The 17,458-nt window shown below is 43.4% G+C and overlaps 1 protein-coding gene across 1 annotated transcript; it reads left to right on the top strand.

Annotated features, from left to right (window-relative positions):
- Window positions 1-231: 231 nt before the first annotated feature.
- LOC141736308 (urea transporter 2-like) lies at window positions 232-16,116 on the top strand. The gene is made up of 9 exons (XM_074570311.1): window positions 232-672; window positions 6,485-6,647; window positions 7,368-7,557; window positions 7,919-8,047; window positions 9,208-9,400; window positions 10,771-10,918; window positions 11,531-11,665; window positions 12,616-12,665; window positions 13,385-16,116. The coding sequence occupies exons 1-9, from the start codon at window positions 562-564 to the stop codon at window positions 13,559-13,561; spliced, it is 1,296 nt and encodes a 431-aa protein (XP_074426412.1). The 5' UTR covers window positions 232-561; the 3' UTR covers window positions 13,562-16,116.
- Window positions 16,117-17,458: the final 1,342 nt, after the last annotated feature.

Here is a 17,458-nt window from a genome sequence, read left to right as displayed (position 1 = left end):
CCTCCCAGCGAGCTAGGGAGGTCAGGTTCATAAAAGAAGATGGAAAAATACCCCTTGAATTTCTCAAATAACTGATAAAAAGCAATTTAACAATGGAAAGTCACCAGGTCCTTTGCTCCGGTGTGTTAGCAGGATAGTGCCTCCCAAAACTACCTAGAAACAGGAAAACTCGACAGGCTGCTGGATGCAACACACTGTGATGGACATTCCTGGCTCAGTGTTTAGAGAGGGAAGGATGCGGAGCTGCCTTGGATAAGGAGGAAAACGCTGGAGAGGTTGAGCTCAGGTATACCGAGAGTCTGCTTTGAAGCCTTGAGTCCTTTTAAGTGGTGGCGGAGGAGAAAGGACAGAGTTAAAGGGGAGTTAGTTAAAAAACAAAAACCAAAAAAAAAAAGAAAAAAAAACAGCAGGGAGAGGACATTTGGAGAGGCTGCTGGCAAGAGACCAAGGACAGAGCAAGAGGAAAGGTGGAGAATTCAAGAGGGAACCTTCCTGACATTTGCTTGGAGCTCACCAAGTGGGAGGAGAAACAAAATAATTAGTAGTATCAGGACAGGAGCCATGCTAGCCTATATAAGCTGGTGGGGCATTTTCTTTTCCCCAGTCTCTTGGTCCTGCTTTCCTTCTGTCCTAGACAGCAAAGCAACAGTTACCCCTCAACTCGACGGAGAGGTAAGAGGACTTTCTTCGTTCCTTTTCATACACAGCAATAAATGTGCACCCTGTTACTGACTTACCTGGATCTTTCTTCTCCTCCAAAACGCCCAACGAACAGCATTTGAACAGTCCTCCTGAGCTCACCCCCCTCAACACAGGGGTTGGGGAATGTCACGAGGATTTCGGTTATTGAGAGTTTTCTAGCAGCGCGAGGATTTATTAGTACTGCTTAGCCCAGTTGGCTGAACCTTTGAGAGGAAAAAAAAAAAAAAATAGGGTCCTGGAACTCTTTAACATCTTCTTTTATCGCCTTTCTATTCTGCAAAATAAAAAATGCCCAGATAGTAATAATACGCAGCTAATGTGATAGTATCTCTGGATTTCTCTGTCCCCCAGAGACAGATCTCTGAAAATTGAATTGCGAATGGGCTTAATGAATATTTGAATCTGAGGGATGAGCGGTTTTGGTGGGTTTTTTTTGGAACAAATGCTTTGAAATGTGTCTTCTGTGGGCAAACGTGAACCTTTTTTTCAGTGAGGGTCAGGTGCGTTATGATCTCTCTCTGTTTTGAGGGGTGCGCTTGTGCACGCGTGTGTTCCTACACATAACGCTCCACTTATCCGGCTTCACTAAACCCCCGGGTTAACTAAACATTACACGGGCTGTGCTGGAATCAGAGTGGCTGAGAATCCGGCCCTTTCCTCCTATTGTACTTGGATGCAGGAATTCCTCTAAAAACATGCTGCACACAGAGCTGGCTGCCCGCACACTTCACAGCAACAATTCAGAGAATGCGAGATACAAAGACTGTAATTGTGCGGTAGCAGTTCCTTGGACAAACAAATACCACATGGTAATTTAAATCCTCTTGATTTACAGACTGACTTGAATTTTGGCAGGGAGAGAGGAAAATTCCAGAAAGAAGAGAAAGTACTAGATAATTTTGCTGCATTTTCAGAGCCCAACACCTAGCAACACAGGCACCAGCTTGGAAATAACTATTACCTGGGAGTATTAAAACAAGTAGTCAAATAAAAGCCACTTTTTTTCCCAGCTGCAAGCACAGCAACACTTTTAGCATGTACAGAACACGACGACTGTGTGACCAGGCTTGTCTCCATTTTAGCACATGAATAAAAAAAAGTATTTGCGGGCCAGATGCTGCAGGAGCACAGCACCAGCCCGGAGCCTGCTACGCTGCAGCTTTAACGAGGCATTACTGAGATGCCGTAGGTATGGCGTGACAGGGAAGAAGTGTACACAAGTGGAAGAGAAATTGATTTAGGGAGACATGAAGTTGCATAACATCAGTGCTTTGCTACAGGACATTCATTAACTCTGAATAGACGATTGAAAAAAACCACCCAGTAGATTAGCTTTTTGGCCCTGCGATGATCTCATTTTCAAGCAAGATAAACATCTTTTTTCTTTTCTATTCACATGGGTTCCATTTCACAGCCGATACAAAAGTATTTAGATACTCTTAGCTGCAAAACTTGTCTTCTTGCTTACGTGAGCATCCTCAGCGAGGATGACAGAGAGATATTATCCAACAGCTCAAAGATAACTAGGCAAGCAAACATCTGGAATCACTGGGGAAAAGCAGCAGTGCCCCAGATCTAGCTCTCCCTTTCCATGGTACACCATGGGAAAAGAGTTTTAAAGAGCTCCTCTGCACTCGCAGCAGAGCACAAATCGGTCCTTGCATCACAGAGATGAGAATCACATTCAGACTGGCTCCGCTGGGGTCCTGCTGCTGCTCCTGGTCACACCAGTTACACACCAGCATCGGGAGCCCGCACGGCTTTTCCTACCAAACACTCGGCTGGAGCGGCTCTCCAGAGCACACATGAGATCAGGCAGCGCACTTCAAGCTGTGCGTCTGAGAGCAGGACCTACAGTCTTTAGTTAAGATTCTGAGATCAGAAAACACTCTCCCAGACTAACAGAAATAAGAAATAAATGAAAAAATTAAAAATCCTTCACCCCTACAGAAGCCAGCCAGTCTACCCTAGCGGAACAGTTCTTTCACAATTATTTCCATTTTCTTCCTTCGTGCACCAAACAAAAAAAACCCACTTTGACTGAAAATTAAGTTAATTAAGTTAACGCATGTTAACTTAGCTTCAAAAGACCTGCTTGTAGGCTGGCCTTCATACAATCCCTGTCAAAAAACACACATACTTTTTGTCTTCTGTCCTTTCTTAAATAGCTATCGCCTACTCCCTAAAACGAGGTATGTGTTAGCAGACCGTTAATCTGAGCATATATGGCAGATACTGCTGCTTATAATGCCAAAAATTATTTAAAATGCCCCAAAAAAATCTATGGTGGTATGGGTTTCCAAGTGGTTCGCTTATACTTTCTTTGGACAACTAAGTAGAAATAGTGCAAATCCTCCACACTGCATTTCCGGAGAGATGGGACCAGAACCATGGCTGCGGTGATAACCAAACCATCGTACGCAGGAGGCAGCCGACAGGGCTGGATCTGGGTCTTCACAGCATCACGAAGACCCCACCTGAAACCAAGGGTGCTCTTAGCCTACCCATTATGTACCAGGCTGCTCTGCAGGTGCTGGCGTGTTTCATAATGATTTCCTTCACCTTTAGCGTATATAAACTGATAGGAAAGATGAACTGAAGTTCATGTGATTCGTCTCTAGAGAGACACACCACTTGATGGACAGGGAAACAATGAACGCGAGTTTGACCCCTGGCCAGAAGGTGCCCGTGATCACCCCCCAAGCACTCTGATTTTGAATATTCTGGAAGAACAGGTATGCAGGGCATTGACGCAGCCTTCATTGGGGGTGAAGTTCAAGCCAGGTTGGTGGAAGTGACTCACCTGGTCACCTGGTTCTTTTTGCTGTGCCAAGTGCATCAAGCTGACTTCACTTCTGCCCATGAAAACCCAGAGCAAAGGAGTTGTGCAGTCTCAGGCTTACACCGTGCAGTACTACCTTAGGCATGCACTTAAGTGCCTCCCTATGGCAAAGCAACTCAAAGCGTTGATGAGGTAGGGCCTCCAACGTGACCCATCCTATTCTCCACTGCGTGAGTCAATCAGACAGTGACTCAGCACCTCTTTCTTACATCGTTATTACAGCACATTACATCCCACGCTGCAGAACACCTCCAGGCTGCTGCGGAGCAATCAGCAAACAAGGAAACACATCGGGCATGCTAGCACGGGACACACAACATCACTCTGCACAGGCAAACGCAACAGCCCTTGACTTTATGGATTAGCAACAGAGAAAGCCTTAGTCACATAAAGAGGAGGATTCTTTAAATTGAAAATGTAAATGCACTTTCACCAAATGAAGAGCACTTATCTTGGCTGGAAATTTTGATTTAACTGAAAGTGCATCCAATTCACTTATTCCATTATTTCAGAATAAAATATGAGAAAAGCGAAGGTTAATGAATCAAGGTAAAGAATTATAACTGAGCCAGGAAAAAGCCTTCCAGCACCGACACACCATCCCTAGCAACACTCTTATCCTTTTCTTTTCTTCCTCTTCTAGTAAAGCTCCTTCCCTTCATGTCCTACACAAAGTCAAATTCAACACTTTTCTTCATACTGGTCCTGTCTTCAGCCTCTTGGATGCGGAACCTAACCTTGTGTTAGCACGGCCCTCCAGAAGGCAGAAAATGTCTATTTATTATTTGTGCAAATATTTACTACTTCCTGAAGTGTCACCATCATCCTTCCAAGAACATACACTAAGAAACTGGCCAGGATGTACATTAACCAGCTGTTCCCGGAGCAAAGGCTCAGAGCTGCTTAACCAAATGTCGGGGTCTGCAAGTGTAATTCCCACGGGTGAGGCTGCTTCAGCTTAAGTCCTCAGCACCTGTAGCTCTGAAGCATGGATTCTCTTCCCCAGCTGCCAAGAAGGCTTTTACTGAAGTGCGAGTCAAGCACTAACTCCAATAATTACATGCTTGTATCATCTTATTTAGATTATTAACTCACAACTTAAATTCTTTACTTCTGGCACAAGCTGTTACTCACCACTGAGACATGAAGCAGCTCTGGTTCTGTATTCGCTCAGCAACGTACCCTGGCTTGTGTTTCTTTGTCTTGACAGTTACCAAGGATTAGTCCCACTCTTCAGGAAACTGAATACACTCCAGGGAAAGGTTTGGCTGTTTTAAATTTGCTGAATTCATGTTGAGAATAGGCCCTTAAACAAGGGCAATGGAGCTGGAGAGGGGTCTGGAGCACAAGTCTGGTGAGGAGCGGCTGAGGGAGCTGGGGGTGTTCAGCCTGGAGAGAAGGAGGCTGAGGGGAGACCTTCTCACTCTCTGCAGCTCCTTCAGGGAGGAGGACGTTGTTGCAAGGTGAGGGTCGGTCTCTTCTCCCAGGTAACAAGCAATAGGACAAGAGAAAACAGCCTCAAGTTTTACCAGGGGAGGTTCAGGATGGATACTAGGAAAAAGTTCTTCACTGAAAGGGTTGTCAAGCCTTGGAAGAGGCTGCCCAGGGAAGTGGTGGAATCACCATCCCTGGAGGTATTTAAAAGCTGGGCAGACATGGTGCTGAGGGACATGGTTGACTGGTAGTTTTGTCAGTGTTAAGTTGATGGTTGGAGTCAATGATCTTAAAGGTCCCTTCCAACCTAGATGATTCTATGAACAAATAATGAATTGACTATAGGACATCGGTTTTAAACTCCAGTGTTTACAGTTCGGTGTAAGTCTCTGATCCACGTGCCTGAATGAAGCTGTCTAGATCTGTATGAGGTGCCAAAGGGTATTCCTCTTAATCCAAAGGGCATGTCTCCCATAGGGCACTCCATCTCTACCAGCCCTCTGTGGATGTGCCAAACACCTTACTTAGGCCTAAAAACCTCTGTTTGGCTTATAAAACTCCCCTACTTTATTTAAGGCTCGATACAGTGCCTGATTAATTTAATAAGAGTCTTTTCATTAGTCCCTGAGGATTTCTTACCACAGGTCGCAATACGTGGTCACCTATCTTGTCTTATGCTGAAGAGCATGGCAGAGAGAAGAAGCCAACAAGACTAAGGCAAATCGAAAGCAAGCACTCTGAATTTGGCCTTTAAGCCCTTAAATCAGTGCGGGATACTTCTAAAGACGGGCATCTAAAATTAAAATTCAACACAGAAAAAAAGAAATGTATGTATGTACGTGAGTTATGGAGTGAGCTACCATGAACAACACTCAAGCCAAGGACAAGCTCATGAGAAAGGCTGAGCTGATCCCAGTAGGTGACTGTATAGAGATGCATAAACCTAACCGAGAAGCACCTACTATTGATGGCTGATGGATAAATTCAAACTGGAAATACGGGTTACGCAGCAGGCGAAACTTAATCATTGAAGCAGCTTCCTAGATTGTGGTTCAACTTCTACTAACTTCTGTGTTCAGCTTCTATTAATTTGAATCCTGAGGTAAGCTTTAACTTCTGTGAAGCCAGTGTCCTCTCATGCTGTCTTGCTCTTCTTGAAGTCACCCTTTAAACCAAGAGCTGCTTGATTTCTAGAAAACATGATATAGCTGAGCAGGGTGTTAAAATCAGGTAAAATACTATGACACCAGCCTCACGGATTTCTTACGGTGTTCAAATCTATGACTCCATGAAAGCTGCAAGGACAGCACAGGGTCCCAAAAACACCTGAAGAAGAAAAGTGCTTATGGAGAAATGAGAATCAGGTGTTCAGAGTAAGGATTTTTCTCTTTCTGGCTCCAAGATACCATGTGGTGAGCAATAATATGTGGTAGAGAGAGTAAACAGAAATCAATAAGAGGCATTGTAATGATCTTTTTTTTTTTTTCCCATTGAATTTTACTAAAGGGTCAGAACATAAACATGGAAAACAGTGTCGATGTCAAGATAGAAACCAAAGGGGAAAGAAAGCCAATAAAGCAGAATCCACTGAGTGAAGCTGGGAAGAAAGTCTGCAGGGCTTTTGGGTACATCACTGGAGACATGAAGGAATTTGGAGCCTGGCTAAAAGGTAAAGCTACTTCATCATGACTAATTAGGGGATTCCAAAGAAGAATTACATCAAAGGAGTCACAAGTAACTTCTCAGTGACATGATTCAAGTTGAAGTATTACAGAAACTACCTCTGCCCTGATTTATTTCCATTTCGTAGGAAAAAATCAGCTTTGTACAGAGATCTACGTATTGCTTAAATCTTGAGGATGACTGAGATGACATTTACCTCCCAATATGCCATGTACAAAGCAAATTTAGTCCCATAGAACATAACCCAGGATGGTTGTTCTGTGTTCTGCCATTCTTCATAACGCTCCCTGTCCTTTCAGCTGAGCAGTTTCTGTCAAGCCTAATGCCACTGTGAAGTTAAATTACACATAGGTAGGTGTGTTAGGTCCCCATAATAAATCAGCAATGGGATACACAGACGATTTCCCATCTGAGGCACAGACATCATAAATTAGCCAGTTCATATGAAACCAGTTCAGGGTGCTTTATAACAGGGGACTCTGGCAACCACCCTGTTCATCTCAGCTTTCCAGCTGCAAGACTTCAGTATAGACCATAATAAATCCCAGTCAGGTTTTACAGTCTTGTTGATTCATTGCTTCAGTCGTGCTGCCAAGTTCCACTTCCAAAATTCTTCCTGAGTTTCAAAAAAAACCCATCCTGAATCAGTATCATCTGTGCATTTTGTTTTGGTTTTTTTGTTATTGTTCAATTCGATCTCTTCCAGATAAGCCTCTCATGATCCAGTTTATTGACTGGGTGCTGCGTGGGATATCCCAGGTGATGTTTGTCAACAATCCCCTCAGTGGGCTTATCGTAGTTGCTGGTTTCCTGGTGCAGAACCCATGGTGGACACTCACAGGCTGTTTAGGAACGGTTGTCTCAACTTTAACAGCGCTTGTTCTGGGTCAGGACAGGTAAGTCCGTCCTTTTCCCATTCAAAACCAGACTGTGACTTCAATGCTGTCTTACACGTTAAACAAGCAACATGGATGAAAAGCATGTATGTAGCCTTCATTGGCTAGGTATCTGCTCCGGTAGGACCAGACAGATCTTCCCACCATCCTGCGTCTAGTGCAAAAGGGACACTGGACATAACTGCAGAAGGGGTAGTTGCTGGGAGGACCTGGGACTCAAGCATGTGAAACTGAAAGTTGATGCATGAGCCTTGGCAGGTTGTCATCACACGGAGTCATGATTGCAAGGGGAGAGAGGGCATGATGCGAGCAAAGCACCCGCAGTGGAGAAGACTTCAAGATGGTTGTTTCCTTCACGCAGATCCGCCGTAGCAGCAGGCCTGTATGGCTATAACGGGGTCTTGGTGGGATTGCTCATGGCCGTCTTCTCTGCTAAGGGAGACTACCACTGGTGGCTTCTGCTGCCAGTAGTGCTGGTGTCCATGACCTGGTAAGTCAGATGGCTCCTCTGCTTCCTATTCCAGCCCCAGTGTCCCCACACTGAGACCGAGCCGTTGTATTTTTATGCACTATACAGACCACAATGTGAAAGAAACACAACTGGCACATATGGGCTACTAAATCTGAATCATTATTTGCACTTTTAAACTCAAATGTAATCCCAGAACAAATAAAATACCCACATAATCACAAATAAACCCAATGGGGAAAAAGAAAATTGATGGCTGATCGTATGTAATTCAATGCCCTAAATGTTAGCCATATTGCTGCGATGCATCAATTCATTTTTGTCTCAAGAGGAACGTTATTTTAACCATTCCCTACCACCATCAACCACAAGTGTTTCATCTATTTAAGCCACCATATAAAAATGTCATGAAAATTTACCTCTCCAGGCACAGAAGCTGTTCAGTGGTCCCAAGACGTGACAGTTGATGCTAATCAAAACAAACAACTAATAATACTTTACTCATATATGTGACACCATAACCTGCTAGGTATTCGGACAGCAGAAATTTTGAAAGATGTTCTTTCACCCCCAAATGTCTAGTTGGAGATTGCTAAATCACACATATCATCTCTCTGCCTGAAGTTCACGTCGTGTTATACTCACTTTAATAAGCACAACTTTGATGTTAGCCTTTACTTCTGATCCATGAGCTTAAACAGGACACGCAGCCACCTTCACAGGTCACTCAGACCTGGTTGTCCTAAATTCAGTCCACTTCAAGTAATAAAAAAAAAAAAAAAAGCAAAACCCCAAACACTGAGACTGAGCTGTGGAATAACTCTATTAAAAACACTGGGTCCTCCATATGAGTGGAGGATCTTGGCTCCTTCGTGGTCACCATCTATGCACCCAATTCACCTCATATATTGCATAATGTGACAAGAATCTGTACATTGCTAACCGCCCTGAGAAGGGTAGGAAATTTACTGAGTGACCCTAGCATTTCTCTGATTTTATCAGAAAGACTGAGGAAATTAAACAGCTTTTTTTAAAAAAAAAAAAAAAAAACAAAAAACAAAACAAAAAAAAACCACCCGAGTGAATTTCCTGCAGTTGTTTTTTATGTTGGGTTTTTCTTTTATATTTTTTTTTTGCCTACCTGAGAAGCTCCTAGTGAGACCATTTTGTTCTTCTTTCAGCCCTGTTCTCACCAGCGCTTTAGGCTCAGTCTTCTGCAAGTGGGATCTGCCTGTTTTCACCCTGCCTTTTAACTTGGCCTTGACCTTATACCTGGCTGCATCAGGACCCCATAACCTCTTCTTCCCTACAACTGTCACTCAGCCTGCAACAGCAACACCAAACATCACCTGGACGGATGCCGAAATGCCAATGGTAGGATGCCCTAGGGATAACAGCCTCCTCCATTTACAAAGAAAACCACTATATAATGATATTATCTTCCTTTCTGTTACTGCACTACGGCCTGGAAATACAAAATTGCATTTATAAGATAGCTATTATCCAAAATGTAAACGTTTACTCTAGGAACTGACATTTTTGAGAGCTTGAAAATAAGAATCTTTTTGGTATCTGGAATCTTTCATTTACAGTTGGATCTAAACTATAATCTTCAAAGACCCTCTCTAATCTAATTACCCATTACTGTGCACATACTGATTGGTGCCCCATAGATAAGGTTGTGCTGAGACTACCAGTTAACTCACAGGTTAATTTTAGTTTCCACGTACAGAGAGCTGTGGTTTTAAAATTGCACCTCTCCGATTAGAAATGAGCAGGCAGATATTACTATGGAAGAATAGTTACAAATTTGGGTGCAGGCACGTGCTCACATATCTTTAGTTAATATTCAAGGGGGACCTTTCCAAAGAAACATTTTATTCTCCTGCATAGCGCCGTAAACAATACAGGTACTAGAGTAATAACTTTCCCCTAATGCTCTGTGGACTAGTCTTGAGGGGTTCCCAGGGAGCAATTAAGAAAAGGAAGTTAATTGACACTAAGTACCAATCCACACAAATGAAATTTCTCAAAAAAACGTTTACTATGGAGTGTAATTTTAAGGGGACCATAAATGGGCTCTTCCACGTGGAGGAGCACAACATTTTGAGGAAAAGTGTCTCGATACCATCTCTAAGCTGTGACCAAGTTGGGCCCTGTCCCACGAACCCAGCAACTCTCATTCATATTCCTACTGAATCCCAAGGGAGTTTCAGGTATATAAGCAGATCAGGGTTTACCCGAGTAAAGCCTCGTAATTCTGGCCAAGCCATTATTGGCCATTCCACCCTCGGATCTGCCCACTCAGAGGCAAATGTCTTCTCAAATGCATCATCTACCTGAGCGCTTCCATTTCCTAGATTCACTGTTGTGCTCCACAACACCGTGTAAAAATGTCCAAGTCAGCAGCACATGTAAAGATGATGAGCAAACCCTTCCAAGTCCTTTCACAAAAGACATTTACCTTTGATATTAGAGCAAAAACCCGTCAGAGGAGCTCATGGCTAGGGAAAAGGCATGACTCATTTTCATCGAAGGGGAAACCCTGTGGAAATGCCCTGCTGTCTCCCGAGCAGTGTCCAAACTTTCCACTTACAGCCCAGAAAGAGAGACTGCAGCCAACAAATGCCAAACACGAACCTGGCGAAGAAAAAAGTTTGTGGTTTTTTTTTTTTTTAAATATTACAAAGCCAATAACAAATCACCTTCTTTTTCTTTTTTTCTTTTTTTTAAAATTCCTGCAGCTCCTTCAATCCATTCCAGTTGGGGTGGGTCAGGTTTATGGCTGTGATAACCCCTGGACTGGGGGAATTTTCCTGATTGCCTTATTTATCTCTTCTCCGCTCATTTGTCTGCATGCGGCAATTGGATCAGCAGTGGGGATGCTGGCAGGTAAGGATTTGACTTGTGTCACAGATTTATATAAAAGCATGGAGAATAAAAGAGGAACTGCAATGAGTGGAGCATTTACAGTCACAAACGTTTCTTCCACTGGAGAATGACTGCTTGAAAAAAAAAAAAATATATGTTGCTAGGTTATAAGAATTCTTTTGATTGACTTGCCCATTCTCTTACCTCATTTTATATTGGTGGAAATCTTCAGAAGAAAGACGCGTATTTTTGGCTGAAATGAATTTTTATCATTAAATACTTCATTTCTGAATATATTCTGATGGTTTTAGGAGCAGCCTAATAAAAGCCAGAGTCATCACTCTGAACGCGCAGGCCTCGGGGATGCATTCAGAGTTCACATGCACACTCATTCACTCATACATCTTCCGCTGAGACTGTTACGGCCAAATTCAGCTCAGCAGCACCAGGGAAATTCTGACGTGACTGCATTAGATTAAAGCGGCTTTAGTCTTAGACCGTAGCAACATGACTACAAAGTAGGAACCCAGTGTACCTATGCACGCTAGAGCCCTAAAAAGCTGAATTCATGACGTTTCTAGCTGCTTTTATCTCTTTAGCCAAGGAATGACACTTCTTTGACTTATTTTCCAGCACTGAGCTTAGCAACACCATTTAGCAAAGTCTACTCCGGCTTGTGGGGCTACAACAGCTCCCTCTCCTGCGTTGCCATCGGAGGCATGTTCTACGCTTTCACCTGGCAGACACATTTGCTGGCAATTGCCTGCGGTACGTACCCCACGGATTTTTCACTACTGCCACGTTTCCTTTTGAAGTGAGACAAGATGCATTGATACCCGAGGTGGGCTGAAGCCAGATGGCCACCTCCAGATGGACTTAGGCGAGACTGACGAATGATGGAGACGGATGTCGGAGCCGTTGCTCCAACGTCCCCTGACAAAATAAAAGCATTGCTTTTGCTTTCAGCCAAGAGTTGTGTTCAAAGGAAAAGAGGCGATCAGTGGACGCTGATTAACTAAGGTCTTTGAAATTAGATGCCTAGTTTTGAGGTGTTAATTGTGTTTGTTCAACATTGCTGGATGAATCATACTCGTTTTTACAATCATAAATAGCGTCTCAAATTCCTTCTTCAGAGCATCCCCTACACTTTGAGAAAACTGGAGCTCAAGATCAGTCTGCATCTGTAGTTAGGCAGTACAGTTTCCCCAGTCTATTGAAATGGATACAAAAGGCATGAGCTAGGCAACACAGAATGATTGAAAAATTATTTATAAGGCAATTCCATATGAAATTTCAATATCGGAGTGAGCTGGGAGTGAAACTATTGCTCATTCAGTGCTCATATAAAAAAGATTTAGCTTTGGATCTCATTGACCCACCTTCTAGCCCTAGGGGCAGGAGAGATGGGGGTGGAAGGGTTATTTTCCTATTTAACCCCATCCATCAAGGTACATACTTGCCATATCAGTGCATTTTTCAAAAGCCTCTGTTTCCATAGCCACATTTTTCATCACTCCAGTTCTTTTTTTGTTTTGCCCTTTCCCTGAGCTCCAGGATGGAGGGGACACAGTGCAAAGGAAAGAGCTTTAAGAGGGGGTTATCCAGGCATGGACATAAACATTGGCTGAGCTGCCCAAGGCAGCGTGAGAGATGTTTGTCCTTGCTGGTCTCCTCCACGAGCAACTGAACTCACCTGGAACTACCTTTCTTTTTCACAGCCCTCTTCAGTGCCTACCTGGGAGCAACAGTGACCAACATGCTGTCTGCGGTAAGTACTGTATTTGCTAAGGTCTTTTTTCCAAAGACAGGTTTTGAACATTGTATATTTTCCTGGCTTCTGAGGCAAAACACAAAAACTCAGATAATGTTTCAGCCAAAGGCAGAACTGGTCTGGGAGAGGGGACACAGCCTGCCCAGAAGGTTGGCGTGGTTGTCACTGAAACAGGCCACCAACAATCATCACCACTTTTCATCCTCAGAGCCTGCATAACCTTCCACAGCTCTTGTCAACCTCTCTGAGACAATGATATGTCTGTACTTTTTGTCTATATTGCCTACACTTTTTGCCTGAAGCAATTGAGAAAAGGGCCCTCCACATGTGTAAAGAAACCTCAAATTCGGTTTAATTGTTTTGCCTGAATGCCAAAAGGTAGTCAGTACAACAGCCCAGGGAAAAGCTGAACACTTCTGGTATCCGCTCCTGTCTCACCTCCATCTGCTCCTACCTCATCTCCATCCAAGACCACTGCAGGCGCACAAAGAGAAGGAAGTCTCACCAGAGCTGGTAGTTGTTGCAGGTTTATGCACAATGTCAAGATCTCATAAAGAAATCCTGCCTCCCCAGGGAGAGACTCCACAAAAATCAAGTCAAGACTTCCTTGAGAAAGCTTATTCCAAGCTGCCCAACTCTGAGTCTTGTTCAAGGGCTGGGGGATCAAATGAATGAAAGACACACAGTAAACAGGTTGGTTGTGTTTTTCTTTGCAGTTTGGGTTGCCATCAGGAACCTGGTCTTTTTGCTTGTCTGCACTGACCTTCCTGTTAATAACCACGAACAACTCTGCCATCTACAAGCTTCCACTCTCCAAAGTCACCTACCCAGAAGCCAATCGAGCTTACTATTTGAAGATGAAGAAACATCAGAGGTCCTGCTGTGAGGTATAAAGACACAAGAAAAGAGATACTTTGCAGATTTTAAGGCAAGCGCGCAAGATGTTTCCCAAAAAAATGTGATTTGCAGGCTACAAAGTCAAAAGACAAAAATGCCACCCTCTGAGTGGAGAGACTTTTTCCACCATATTTGTTTTTTCTATTCTGATTAGATAGGACTGTGCTGGAGGGACCTTTCCCAAGACCAACCCGTAATGATTTAAAAGCACATACACCTGAAAAGACACTTGAATTTTAAGCAGTGGGGAAATGACTTAGCAGTTGAAAAGAAAAATCTGTTTGTCAAATCCAAGTCACAGCAATCGGACGTAAAGCAATAAAGTGCAGAGCATCTCTCAGCATCTGATGGGACTCCTAATTAATGGTTAAAACCAGATTACGACAGCAATAGGATACGTCTTAGGGAGCTTCATAATAAAAGAAAAGTGGAATAAAGAGTACCCTTTGCGAAGCAGAAAATAGGTGGTGAAGAATTCTGCCTGGAGGATCTCTCAAGCCCGCTGGAGATGTGTATTAGCAATCATCACACACAAGATGGACAAAACTAAATTGCAGGCAGCGTTGCTAACACCTGCAAGACTTGTCGTAAAGATCACAATAACAGCAGGGAGCGGGTGTCTATCAGCCACAGCTTTTGGATGTTTTAGTTTGCACTGGGCTCTAATATTTCATGAAAAAAATTGTTTCAGGCCTACCCAGTTGCAGAGAAAAGTCTGTAAACCCAAGGCCAAGAAAACAGGTCCCACTGAAAATAATCTTTTTCTGCAGAAAAAAAGAAAAAAAAAAGTAATAAGTTTCATGATTTTATGTTAACCTCATGATTTTTCTAAATACTTGAACGTGGTCATGGGTTAGGAGAGGACAACAGCAAAGTCATTGCTGTCCATTTCCTATGCAATAAAATGGCTCTGTTCAGTCTGTGCGCAAGTAGAACTAATTTGAGCCAATCTTCTTGACCTCTCTCCCTACACCGTCCCCCTCAGCCCTTGTGCCACCTCTGCACAGGCTACCGGGGTCTGCAGGTAGAGAAGGAGGATGCTGACCTAGCACCCAACAGGCTGGTCACCTCAGTGGGTGTTAACTCAGCCACCTTTCTGCCTGGCTTATCGAGATACTTCATCTCACGATGAAGCTGACATCTTCATCACAACTACTCCATATGCTCCGGTCCTTTGGTTGGCATTAGCCTATGTGCAGTAATGTCACAGAATCATAGAATGGCTTGCCTTGGAAAGGACCTTTAAAGGTCATCTAGTCCAACCCCCCCGCCATGAGCAGGGACATCTTCAACTGAGTCAGGTTGTTGTTCCTGGGAAAGTAGACTAAAACCTGTTCCTCTTCTGGCAGAGGAAATAAAAAGTAGCCTGTGAATAGTGCTACTGCTGATTTTTGAGGTTGGGAAAAAAAACGTGTCTTTTTACGATCACCAAAAAGATCTGAGTGAAAAATATTTGGGATGAACTGCTGGCAGTATTTTCTGGTGAAGTGTTAGATTTTCAGATGTTTGACAGTATTTCTGTATAACTGACACTCCAGAGATCACTTGTAAAAATGTATCATTTCCTGTGTTTTACTTGGTAAATATCTATATAATGTTGTGTGGAGTTAATTTTTAAAACAAATATTCATACTTTTTTGAGTTTGATACGAGTTTTCCTCTATTTATCATCACTAAGTTCTTCCAAAGACAGATTGTCACTTAAATAAGTAGTCTAAAAGACACTGGAAAATAAAATTATGGAATCAGCGTATGGGGGATATTTAGGAAACTTCTAACTTCTGCTCTTTGTACTTCTGACATTTTGCTGCATCAACACCTTCTTAATTGTGCAAGTGCAAAGTCTGCTTCTGTACAAGCGGCACGATCAGCCGAAGGCAGAGCTACAATTGGGGCTGGAAACCTCCTCAAGACCAGATGAGGACTTGTTCCTAGGGGAGATGCTGGATGGGCCCCCACATTGGAGTTAGAGGAGGTCATTTTCTGTCCAGAGGATGCACCTCTCCACATGTCAAACTGGGATGGAAAACGCTATCTTTTGGTGTCTGAACTGACATCTCCCCACCCAGCACCACGTGTGCCCCAGAGAGGCAAACCTACAAAGGCTAGCTTTCAATCTTCTGTCAAAATCTACACTCGGTAAAGAGTGCACGCTTTATGGCCAGTGTAAATCAGCAGATTGCGTCCGACTGGTGCTATTTCAGCTTGCTGTTGCTGAGCAACAGGGACATTTTGGCAGTACTGTAAAGAAACCATATGCACAGAACAGAAAAACAAGAAAAGATGAAGGCCGGGTCTCAGCCATTAGAAAGATTTTGCACGTCATTCAGAATTAATTCTTCATTTTACGCTATTCAGAGAATTCATTCTTCCCATCACCCCATGCAAAATAACAGTTATTTGGTAATTTGACTTGTATATCAGTCAGAATATGCATATCATGCTTTTTCCCGTTATCATTCATAACACAGTCTTTGCTAAGAGAACTGATTTATCTTATTATTGAAACTGTTCTTTTTTTCTTTACGTCAAATAAACGCTATTCAAGTCACTTTTTTTTTTTTTTCAAGTGTTCTGTTTGCATTCTTGTTTCTGACACACGAGTGATATCAGACTCGTAAGAAACTTTCATGCTGGGCAGGAGTTTTGGGGCTCTTTCCTGGATTACTTCCCTCCCAGTGCCAGCATAACATAGCAAAAGAGATGTCACTGCATTTAACATTTTTTAAAAATAAATAATAATAATAATTAATAAAAAACACAACACCAAACCCCTTGAAAACACCTGCTTGGAATCAGATTTCATCCAACTCAAATGAACTGCCTCATTGCCATTTCCTAAAACACTCTCATTGCTTCCATCCGATGTGTGTAATTCCCTCCAAGACTCCCAGTTCCATGTCAGGCAACTGTCCCAGTCTCCACCATTTAACACCAGTGTCTCTCCTGCGCCCCAATCTTTTCTGCTGTGGTTCAGGTGCCCAGTAGCCCTGGCTGTAGCCACACACTTCCTAGTCCTGCAGGCGGTTTGCTGTCAGAGGTACGGGGAGGGAATGCAAGAATAAACAACTTAAGATAAGAAATCGTGGGATGCTGAGCGAGGACCAGCAGATTTTTGTCAGCTCCTTTCCCTTCCCAAAGGAGTGCTGCTTCCTCAGGGAGCCCAGGGCATGCTGACAGAACCAGCAGCAGTACCAAGACATGGGCTACAGCCCTCATTTCCCCTTCCCCCAGCAAACCAGTGTCCGGGCAAGTGTAGAAGAGGCCAACATTTAGCCACGCAGCAAAGATGCTACACCCTTGATGATGTCAGGGGAGGTTTAGATTGGATATTAGGAAACATTTTTTCACTGAAAGGGTTATTAAACATTGGAGTAGGCTGCCCAGGGAGGTGGTGGATTCACCATCCCTGGAGGTGTTTAAAAAAAGGGTAGATGGGGCACTGAGGGACATGGTTTAGAAGTGGCTCTTGTCAGGGTAGGTTAAAGGTTGGACTCGATGATCTTAAAGGCCCCTTCCAACCTCAGCAATTCCATGATTCTATGCTGAACTGGGAGAAAGGAACATTCAGCCTAGGTTACCGGAGGACCAGACCCAAGAGTCGGTTGCAGAAGCAGGACCGAAAGCAGGAGGTATAAGTGCAGCACACCACCACTTTAGATGCTCAAATCTGGGGATATGCGATAATACAATCCCCTTTATCTGATTCTCCAGGACGGTCGCAGGTTTTGTTTGGTTTTACCATGTGGTACATGAAATATAAACAGTATGAAGAATGCTCGTGTTGATAATTAGCTAATCTTTTGAATCTTGACATTTAGTGTAAAGGGTAGAATTGGCACAGAATTTGGTCATAGCTAGGAATAATTCACCCGCTAAGACAGATGCTAGCC

This window comes from Larus michahellis, chromosome Z, assembly GCF_964199755.1.
Source record: "Larus michahellis chromosome Z, bLarMic1.1, whole genome shotgun sequence".
Classification (NCBI taxonomy): domain Eukaryota; kingdom Metazoa; phylum Chordata; class Aves; order Charadriiformes; family Laridae; genus Larus; species Larus michahellis.
This window is presented reverse-complemented; position numbering and strand designations above follow the sequence as displayed.